Genomic DNA, 11,158 nt, shown 5'->3' on the forward strand with positions numbered 1-11,158 from the left:
CATGGGAACCATCCCAGGTTGGTGTCCAGCCAGTTGACGTAGAGCAGGGGGAAAGATAACATTCCCTAACACCACAATTTATAGCCCTGTTTTTCCCTGGGAGAGTCAGCTTTAAAGTTTTGTACCTTCTGATGCCATCACTCATCCAGAGAGACTATTCCCCTCACACATTACTCAGAAAAGAAGGCTTCTCTCTGTTTATGTCTATCCGGTTGTTCAGTGATGACATGACGAATCCTACTTCCGGGCCTAAAGCAGTCTGCGTTTAATATGGCTTTTGTGTTGTTAACATGTTTAATGCTTTGTATTTTCTTCTATTTAATCTCAAAAAGCTCCTAAAAACAGTCAGTGATCACTGTTGACCTCCCTCGGCTTTTATTACCGCTAATCATTTATTTAAGCTCAGTTTTTAAAACCTTACGATGTAACTACAGCACAGCCCATGCAGCAGTATATGAATGACTAACCTCGTATTGTGGATGGATTATCTCACTTGTTCTCCTGGCTGAAGTTTGGTCCGTTTACAGCATCCTGCCATGCGATTACATTTGTTCCTGACCACTGAGAACACTCACGTTAACTTTTATCGAGTGGAAAAAAAGTTAGCTTGTTTATATTATGCTAACATAGCTCATCATTATATACCAGCTGGCCAAACTTCAGTAACCCTACAAACGTCACTGCTGTTTAGTTTTCTGTCTTCATTTATGTTGGAAGTGATAGCAGAGCTGTACGTTTGAATTTGTTTCTAAACCCCTGCAGTCAGGACATGCTATATTGTATTTAGATGGAAGCTAGCGAGCTAACTTCCTGCTAACTTCTAACTCCGTTAAATGTCATAAATTCCGTTTTCATGGATGCCTGGATGTTAAACTCAATTGTTACACCTGGTAGAGAAGAACGCTGATCATTTTATTAAAGATGAAAGACTTTAGACAGTGTTTTAACTCTCAGTAATGCCTCAGTGATCATTTGATATATGGACCTGCAGCAGAGTTTAGGCCCAGACACGGCTAGTGACGTCAGACTGAACAACCGGATTAGTATCTGAGTGTAACAATCTAAATCCTAAACTATTCTACAATATGTATCTGTGTGCAATAAAGAATAAAACATAAATGTGTGATACAAATTAAGAGGTAATTGTGTAGTATAAAATAAAGGGGGTATATGAGCATTAGGGAAAAAAAAACAAATTCTAACAATAACGATGTAGAATTTTCAAGTGTTTGTAGTTTACGTGAGTGTTTATTTCTGTGATACCTTTTTACTTTCACTCCCTACATTTTAACACAAATATCTGCACTTCCCCTAATTACATTTTCAAAACAGACTCAGTGCTTTAGTTTCATTTATAGCGTTTAGCTAAGCAAACACACCAACTCTTTGTGTGCAGTTTGTCACATAGTGGGTTACAAGGTAAAGCTCCAGCTACTGTATTTTACAGGGAGAGAAAAGAAAGATACCGAACCTCACTGAGAGAGAAAGAAAGTGATGCTCATGGTCATAGTTAGGTTACATCAAGTGTAGCAGAGAATGTTTCTTATTCTTATTGTTCTCTTCATTCGCTCTTGTAGGTAACAGGTTGCGGTCACTGCTGTCACTGAACTTTATGAAAGCACAGGGGAGCAGAAAGAGCCCTTGCTCTCCAATAGAAATTTTGCACTTGAGCCACAGGGACGAGAAGCAACTTCTGTGGGATCTTGAAGAGTCACTAAAGATGTTTCTGACAATTTTTGTAACCAAACCAATTTAAATTTTTAATAATTTGTCACAGTGTACACAGTTTTTAATAGTGGTAAATAATCCTGACCGTAAACAGCACGCAAAGATTCATTTACTTTTCACAAAATGCACAAGAGGACAATTGAGTTTTTCCTCAGCAGAGTAATTTAGTGCAGTGCACATTAAACCAAATTATTATACAGAGCAAACTCTGCTATCTTTGGTTTGATAAACATACAGGTTTTCAGCTGTTTGGGGGCTGAGCTGGTTTCATTTTATGCACATTACCTCCCGACAGTGGTGCCTCCAGAATTTTTTCATAGGGGTGGCAGTGACTAACAAATGCAAAGTTAAATATGGGGACAGAATGATCTATGCTCTAAATAAATCAGACTCTAACACCTATGATAGGAAGTCAATTCTTTCTGGGAACTATGGAGTTTTATGAGCCAAATGTAGGCAATTAGTGTCTAAGTTTACAAGACAAGAATAATGAGTACAATTAGTAGTTTATGTACCCCTTCACTAACTCTGTGCTATTCTATGCAGACATTTTATATGTCAAAATCTACTGAGAGCAAAATGTTTGAGAAATGAGAAAGAAAACAAAAATACAGCCAATTTTATTTTACAATTTTATTTCTCTGAGCTCTGAGATAAATGGGTGAAAGCATTGTGAAGGTGAGAAGAACAATTGGGCTATGATACTGTTGTTTCCATCGGCTAAGAGAATAAGACCAAAGAAATCAGCAGTGTCACAAAGAGCAGCAGCATGAGGCTTGTTGTAGTGCTAGCAGTTGTACTGCTGGGCTGTGATGTTGTTGTTACAGCAGTGCTGGGACTGTTGCAGAGGTCACCCTGACAGCAGCTGATTTCTGCTCCAATGATTGCTGAGATCTGCGCAATTTGTGTGTTTGAGCAAATCATCTTGGAGGTGCAGCCCTTTACTTTAGTAGTTTCCCCTTCTGCATTCATTGAGGAAACAAAAATGATTTTACTGTGCTGCAAGTTTGAACAAATGAATCACTGAACGTTGCTCTGAGCAGGAAAGAACAAACTCAACGCCTGTTACCTGCTACTGAGATGCAGTGGTCCTCATTTCCATTGCAGGTTAGAGTTTTGGTGCAATCGATTCCATCGCATTGGTAGCACTTTTTCCCATTTGGAGAGGGTATGGTGCCACCTGTTAAAAACAGAAATATTTCTAATATTTGTCTCCCTGCTCATTTTAGCTAAGTGCCAAAACTCTGATATACAAAAAGTGTATATTTATGTTATTGGTATGTTTATTTCCTGTATTTAATGAGATACAAGATTAAAAGTTTTTACTGTTTTTACTGTGACGATGAGTCGCTCAATAACAAATTTTCACAGATGGGGTCACTGTGCCCTCAGCCCCTCGAGTGTATACGTTGATTGAGGGAAAATATATTTTCCTAAAACTGACTCACTCAAGAACTTAATTCACATAATCACTAAAATCAGTAAAATCATGTTAAATGTTTTTTTTTTTACAGTTTTTGCTCATAAAACAAAATTTGAGTTTCAACAACATCAAGTACCATTTTAAAATACCAAGAATCATGGTGTAAATTACCAGGGGCATCTTGGGTGTTGCAAAGATCAGAGGTGCAACACTTGCTAGTAATTACAGCTTGGGCAACTCCAAGGTTGACTGAGGCCTCACCGCACTCTTCAGCCAGAGCGCACATTTTCATTTTAACATCAGCGAGAGCTGTACCACCTGTAACCATTGAAGAGGAACATTGAAAACTGAACGAGTTCAAAACAGAATAAAATAAGTAACTATAAAATATCATACCTGCATATGAAATTATTCTGAATGAACCACACTGAGTATTGGAAGGACATTCTTTTGTTGTCTCAGTGCAGTTTAGAGATAGTCCTGGTATGCATTCATAACACTGCAATGCACAGGCTGATTAAACAAGAAACATTCAAAGATAAAGAAAAGTTAAATCAACTTTTTTTGTCTAGAAAGCATGGACAAATTCTAATACATTCACTGAAATGAATTTTAAAAGTTTTTTTTCTATGTCCACAAATAAATGTACTATAGGAAGTAGTACATTTATTTGTAAGATGTAGACTGGTGTTTACGAGAGTGTAACAACGCATTGTAAAAGCATTAAGAATAAAAATGGAACAGAAAATTAATATGTACTTTCTTGGAAACAAAAAACTAAAGAACAAAAACCGGAACAAAAAACTCGCCTGCAGGAAGCAGCACAGTACCAAGGATCAACGCAAGGATATGCATTGTGTGATGGTCAGAAACCAATGAGTTTTAGTTTGGTTTCTACTCAGGTTACAAGTAGTCCTGATAAGAAGGGGCGGGACTTGAGGGGTTGATCTTCTCCTTCAAACCACTCCTTCCTTCTGCTTTCAGAAGTGATAAAAGTTGACGAAATGTAAGTTTCTCTTTTTCCTTTCTTTGCTTTATACTTTATGTATCCATTTATTTATTAGCACATTTTTAGAGTTTCCAAATGGCTGAAGAAGAATAAAGTTAAAGTTTAAAAATGACTTAACCCGGTTTTGGGGTGGTAACAGTGATCTTTTGCTCCATTTGTAAATAAATTGTCTCAGTGATGAACACGCAGGTCATTAGAAGTGCTTTTTTAAGCATTGTGCTTCTCTGTAATGCTTTTTCTGAGATCCTATGAAAGCAGGTAATCATAATTGCGGTCAGTCTTTCAGTTTCAATCTCAAATAGTTAAACTCTGCGTACTTTCAATTTCATTTGGTTAACTTGAATGACTGACTAGTTTTTAGACAGGTGACCAGACTGACCAGATTTAACTAGTTAAAAAAGTACAGAATCTGTCTTGCAAATATACTGTACTAATATGGTAAAAATAGCCTTTTTTAAATAACGTCTTCAAATAACATATCCATATCCATGTGTCTCTGTTTAACACAAAGTTTCTCATAATGTGACCTTTGTGCTTGATGTCGTTTTTTCTATTCAAAGTTAAAGCAACCAACAGGGAAAAGGCTTCACAGGACCTGTGACTCAGTGCTTTCTTGAGTCTAGATAATTAAGTCTTTGTCATTAAATTGTATTAACATCTATGCTGTGTTATTTTTTTAGTCCTGAATTTACTGAGGGACTTGTTTGGGAATTGTTTTAGTTTCAAATGTGCTTATTTGCTCTAAATGTCAGTTTTATTAAAATGCTTTATTTCTTTTTATTTCGGATAGTAGATAGAAACTTCTGTAAGGTTGTTTTATTCCATTGCTGAAGTACTTTTAGATTGCAAATAATTGTTTCCAGGAGCAGACTTGTTTTTTTTTTCAATTTGTGTGCTTATTGCCCACACAGATTATACTCCTGTTTAATTGCTGCACACATGATATCATCACGCGTGTGAATGAGGTACAGTACATCATTGAAAACCATAAACCGGTAAAAACAGCTGTTTAAACTGCTATACTGCTCACTTGCACTCTACTCTTTTTTTTCTTTTTCTTTTTTACAGGGAAATAAAAAGACAGCAGTCTGTATTTTCATCTCTTAAAACAAGTTGAGAGATTATCTGTCATGATCTGAGATGGCAGATCGTAACGTAACGTGAGAGGTGGACCCAAATCCAGACGCGTAAAGGCGAGAGTAGTTTTAAACAAAAGGTAAGCCATTTATTAAAGGCTGGAAGAACTTAAAAATGAAAGGCAAAACAAGAACTTGCAAACTAAGCCTGGCAAACTAAAACTAAAACTTAAACCTGAGCACAGAGAAGACAGAACATGAGACCTGGACGAGGAACTTGGACCATGGAGTGAGATGCACACAACCTGACAAAAGATAAAGGGAAACAGACACAATATATGCACAAGATGATGATTGGGGAGAGTGGAAACACATGGGCACACAGCTGGGATGAATAAACTAACACTGAACACAAGATGTGAAATTATCAATGTAAAACAGGAAACACTAAGATGCAGACTAATTCGTGCAGCTTGACCTAGGAGGTGGGGGGAAGGAATGCACATGGGAACTAGATGGACTAGGTTTAATAATGTTATTCTTTATGAATAAACATGAAGAATGGCTCTTTGTGCTAGCTTAAGCTAGCTTTTTATTTGTAGACTTGCCCTGTCTTCCTCTGTGATCTTTTTTAATCCCCTTGCACCCCCTGCGGGTAGCTTTTGTAATACAAACTACCATTACGCTGGGGAGACAAGAGGAGGAGACAAGACAACACCAATGCCTGTATAAAATACCGACCACCTAATAGCTCCCCAAAAATGAAGTTAAAACATCTCGATTGCCCCCTGGTATCTGGCTGCAGTATAGGTCATAAACCCCGCCTCCTCCATGTTAGTATATAAGGCTTTGGCCTTTTTTTAATAAACAGCTCAGATGTCAGCTGTCAGCAGAACTGTAGAACTGAAAAAATGTAAGAGCAGAACTTCAGATACTGAGTGTGTGAGGATAGAGATGGATCAGCTTTATATATTTCTCTCAAATATTTCATATTTGAGAGAAAAACTTTATATTTCAGTTTGTGATGATTCTGTTCTCTTTGTGATTACAGGAGCTGCCCTCAGATTCGGACCTCAGCACCACCCAGTGACAACAGACAGATCATCCAACATATTCACATGTTAACTGCAGTAAAAAGGTTAAAGTACCACATGTGCTGTCAGTGAAAGCTGCAGCTGTTTTATTGATAAAGTTAAAGACAAAAGTCAAAGGAATTAACAGTAGTAACAGGGATTAACAGTAACAGCATTAACAGGACCTCAGTTTGATGTTTCAGAAAGCTGCTGATCTCAGACCTGGGGCCCGTTCTTCGTACCTCGCTAAGTAAGTTAGCCGGATTTGAATGTTGACGATTTCGCGTGATCTTGGATCGTTCGGTTCTCCGAAGCTCATCTGGGACTTGCTGTCATAGCAACAGATCCGTAAGCGTAAACCTGCTCGGGAGCAGGTTTACTTTATGTAAACAGGATTAGATCGCGGCCACTCAGGTATGTCCGCTGCAGTTATATGAAAGCAACAGCGATATTTCTCCACTGTTTTACCATAAATAAATATTATCAATGTAACTAAAGATAATGCAGCATTTGATTCTTGTATTGATTTCATACAGATACATACAGGTCATTTCCGAAAAAAAGGGAAATGTACTATTAATCATTCTATTACATGTAGTAGATCATGTCAGATGTAATTCATATTTTAGAGTAGTAATAGTAAATTACTACGTGCAATCAAGATGAGACCACGGCTATAAAAGCGAAGGTGGATTTGGGAAGTCTGTCGCAGCCATGTCCTGTCCGTTTGTACGCGAGCAAGGAAGGTGCAAGATTGATAAGGAGAGTTTACAGAATTTAGCGTATATTGCGGGATAGACAGGATCCTTTAGCTCAGCGCGACGGTGTGCTCATAGAGAGATATCGATTCTCCCGTGAGGGTATTATTTACTTTCTCTCTCTCTCTCTCTCTCTCTCTCTCTCTCTCTCTCTCTCTATATATATATATATATATATATATATATATATATAGATATATATATATATCTGTACTGTATATACTTACTCCCGACTTACTGTGCATGCTTCAGTCACCCCTTGCATGGGAACAGGTAAAAGTGATGGAGTGTTATGTCAAACTACACACAAAAAAACCCACAATGTCAATAAATGTCACAGTACAAAAAGGGGTGTGACGAGGGGGTGCAGGACCACCACCTGTCTTTATTTGCTCTGCCCTTTTCTTGGTTGCTGTTATAAACAAACAAACAGATTATTCCAGGGTCTCTTGTCATAGACTAAAAGCAATATAAGTGATAAATATGACCATTCTGTAGAATATTCTTATATTTCACTTTTACTTGTTCCCATGTTCTAGTGGGTCCTGTTGTGGCTCTAATGTGAAAGAGGATATAATGTAATATAATATAATGTGGTATAATATAATATCACATGATATAATGTAATATCATGGATCACTTACGAGTTTAATTTGTCAGCAACTTTCTGCCAGCCCTCTCTCCTTGCTTTTGCAGCCTTTGCAGTGTTCCCCTGCGTTTTAATTAAACTCTGAAACTCCTGATATCCCTCAATCAAGAGTTCTTGGTCTGCTGCCGTGAAATACTGAGCGCGCTCCTTCGACATCTTCGCCGACCAATCACAGGGTTGCCGCTCAATGTTTCTACTATCGATGCGTAGCCCCTTTTAAGCCACCCAGTGATCTCAGATTACTTCATCCAGCTATACTAATCGTCAACAACAGGTGTGTTCGGAGAACCGGATTAGCGAGCTCAAAGTTAGCGCGATGATTTGATCTTGGATGTGTCATTTGATCTTGGATGTAGTAAGCGAGGTACGAAGAACGGGCCCCTGGGCCCTGTTTCAGAAAGCCGGTTTAGTGCAAACTCTGAGTAAGTATACCCTGAGTTAACGAAAACTCTGGGTTTTCGGTTTCACAAAGCGAGTTTAGATTAATTCTGAGTGAGTTACTATGACGACACACTCCGTGAAGCTAACCTGCCCCCTAGCAGGTTTACTTCAACTAACCCTGACCTTCTCCGCCTCTTTGTCGGAAACCTGACTGTAGGAAGTGTCAGACATGGCGTGCCCCTTCCTTGAAGAGCCAGTAGATGTTGAAGCCCAAATTCTCCGCAGAGCTCTCCGCCGGGAGAGAGTGATCAGAGCGTGTTTGGACATTTTATCATGTCCTGATGATTTTCTGTGTGAACGTTACCGTTTTTCAGCACAATCTATAATATATTTGAATAACATCCTCAGGCCTTATATTGCTCATGTGACACATCGCGGACATTCTCTCAGTTCTGTACATATTATGTGTATTGCACTTCGTTTTTTTGCAAACGGGAGCTTTCTGTATAATATTGGTGACGCTGAGCACGTTTCCAAGGCTACCGTCTGTCGGGCAGTCAGGAATGTTACAGTTGCACTGAAACGTCTCCTGTACTCGTTTGTGGTGTTCCCCGGTCATAGACCCACAAGATTTATCAAAGAGGGATTCCACAAAATTGCAGGTATCAGGATGAACAAAACCTAATTCATGATGTGGTGATACTTGAACTACTACTTAAATTTTACATTTATTTTCAGGGTTCCCAGGCGTGATTGGCTGTATAGATGGCACTCACATGCCAATCATTGCTCCCTCAGTAAATGAAGGAGACTATGTGAACAGGAAGTCTTTCCACAGCATTAATGTACAGGTACATAGTTCCCTGTAGCATTTCAAACTAACACATTATTTCATTATGGTAATGGATGCTAATTTGTGTTCTCTGCACTGTGAAGATCATATGTGATGCTGCCAACATTATCACAAATGTGGAAGCCAAGTGGCCAGGCTCTGTTCATGACTCACGAATTTTTCGTGAATGTACACTGAGCACAAAATTTGGACATGGTGAGATGAAAATACTTTAAAATATATAAAGACCAATTGCTACAGGGACATTTGAACTGAAGTGTATCCTTCTGTCTTAGGAGAGTTCACTGGCTACTTGCTTGGTGATAGGGGGTATCCATGTTTACCCTATTTGCTTACCCCTTACCCTGACCCTGAACCGGGCCCACAGCAGCGATATAATCTGGCTCATTGCAGGACAAAAGCCAGAGTTGAAATGACTATCGGAATGCTTAAGCCCCGGTTCCAGTGCCTTCAAAGACTCAGGGTCACCCCAGAAAGGGCATGTGACATTATTGTGGCATGTGTGATTCTTCACAACATTGCCACAATTAGAGGAGAACACTGTCCTTCTGAACCAAACATCAGCAGTGATCCAAACCATGAACATCCTGACCCTCCCACGGACATACAAGATGGAAGAGCAGTCAGAGACACCATATGTCACAATCATTTCCTTTGACCCATCACCTCAACATGTTGAAAGAAGAATAAACAGATTTTCTGTTCAACTGGCTTTATTGGTCGCCTGTATTTCCTGTACACAAAGTATTAATAAGTATATTATTATGTTGTTCGAACACTGAAATAATTCGTCCATCTCTGACCACTTCACCCACCCTTAACTGATGTTCCAGCAGTAAAATCTCAATCTTGGTCTTTTGGATCTGCTGCTTGAAGTGTTCCATTTCCAAGTCGCATTTCTTTATTTTCTTGATCAAATATTTCTTATACAGCTGCTTTACAGGGAGCTATGGAAACACAGGAAATAGCATTGACATTCATAGTACATGCCTACTTAGGTTGGTTGTAAATCAGTGCTGAACATCTTACTGAGGAAAGGTTTGTTGGAGAAGTGGCTGGACCCTCTTCCTCTTCATTTCCATCATCACTCTGTTAGAGACATAGAAAGTCCATGGTTTTATTATAGTACCACATTTTATTCAATTGTTATATTTTCCATTGTAAGATGTAAACCTCATAAAGTGTCTCTGTTGCTTCCTCCTCTGTAACAGCTGTCAATATTTCTTCAATTTCCTGTAGTAATGAAATTAACAACATTGCTGTTCTACTGTAAACTCATATAATCTGTGGAGTATTAAGAGTACTCACAACTGCATGTTGGTCTGGCTCAACAGGAGGCTGCACCAGATGCAGTACACCATCACCATCAACTGATGGAATATGAGGTTTCCACAGGTCACTTATAACTTACAAGGGACCAAATGGCAATTAACAAACATATACCAATCACCTTACACTTCATTGTCATTGTGCTCTCAAAGACAACCAAGACTGAGGGAAGGCAAAATCAGTAGGAAAATAACTTCACTACAAAATAATTCATTATGGTAAAGAGTTTATCAAATGAATGAGTAGCACTGCAAAGGTGACTGTGAAGAAAGGATGTATGCACATCATGTATTATTTTGAATTTACCTCTTATGTAGGCACTTGTGTCTTGCGGGGTTATTGACTCAGAGGATGTCCCCGCAGAGATGCCTTCAGCCACAGGGCGCCCACTGTTTTGGCTGAGGGCCAACTGCTCAGCCTCTGTGAGTGGTGGTGGTGGAGGACCCCCACCTGTTTTTCAGGCCTCTGCTTTTTTTCTGTTGGCTATAACGGGTCACATTTGAGCATACAGAGTAAGCAAATATGTACTTGTACTGTGCTCAGATAAGTTCAATAAGTGCTTACAGAAAGGAAATTAATGTAGCCTCTAACTGCAATTGATTTACATAGGACAAACAGACCAAGCACTATGGCTCATAATACAATTACACCTTACCTGTTTGGACTATATTTTTATATTTAATTTTTACTTGCTGCCAGGAACGTTTGGGGCCTGTTGGGTTGCACCTGCGCTCACATCACATCACATCACAAAATAAAATGTATAAAATAAAAAATAAAATGAAATATAATGCAATAACGTGTTACATGGGTGGAAATCCCTAGATCAATGTTTAAATTAACACTCACGCATTGACTCTGTCGGCTATGTTTTGCCAT

At 38.8% G+C, this 11,158-nt stretch overlaps 2 protein-coding genes across 4 annotated transcripts; one reads left to right on the forward strand and one right to left on the reverse strand.

Moving 5' to 3' along the window:
• Window positions 1–2,373: 2,373 nt before the first annotated feature.
• On the reverse strand, window positions 2,374–5,530 carry LOC102082081 (urokinase plasminogen activator surface receptor). Of its 3 annotated transcripts, XM_025911314.1 has the most exons (6): window positions 5,501–5,528; window positions 3,961–4,125; window positions 3,548–3,664; window positions 3,323–3,469; window positions 2,798–2,908; window positions 2,374–2,690 (listed from the first exon to the last, which is right to left on the reverse strand). In XM_025911314.1, the coding sequence occupies exons 2-6, from the start codon at window positions 4,004–4,006 to the stop codon at window positions 2,449–2,451; spliced, it is 663 nt and encodes a 220-aa protein (XP_025767099.1). In that variant the 5' UTR covers window positions 4,007–4,125; window positions 5,501–5,528; the 3' UTR covers window positions 2,374–2,448. The 3 variants fall into 3 exon arrangements, with proteins under 3 accessions (XP_025767099.1, XP_019219940.1, XP_019219939.1); XM_019364395.2 differs by lacking the exon at window positions 3,961–4,125 and having other exon boundaries at window positions 5,501–5,530; XM_019364394.2 differs by lacking the exon at window positions 5,501–5,528 and having other exon boundaries at window positions 3,961–4,363.
• Window positions 5,531–8,082: 2,552 nt separating this feature from the next.
• On the forward strand, window positions 8,083–9,657 carry LOC109204056 (putative nuclease HARBI1). The gene is made up of 4 exons (XM_019364237.2): window positions 8,083–8,759; window positions 8,836–8,948; window positions 9,034–9,145; window positions 9,226–9,657. Exons 1-4 carry the CDS (start codon window positions 8,327–8,329, stop codon window positions 9,606–9,608), a joined length of 1,041 nt encoding a protein of 346 aa, XP_019219782.1. The 5' UTR covers window positions 8,083–8,326; the 3' UTR covers window positions 9,609–9,657.
• The last annotated feature ends 1,501 nt before the right edge of the window (window positions 9,658–11,158 follow it).

Source organism: Oreochromis niloticus, linkage group LG11, assembly GCF_001858045.2.
Source record: "Oreochromis niloticus isolate F11D_XX linkage group LG11, O_niloticus_UMD_NMBU, whole genome shotgun sequence".
Taxonomy (NCBI): domain Eukaryota; kingdom Metazoa; phylum Chordata; class Actinopteri; order Cichliformes; family Cichlidae; genus Oreochromis; species Oreochromis niloticus.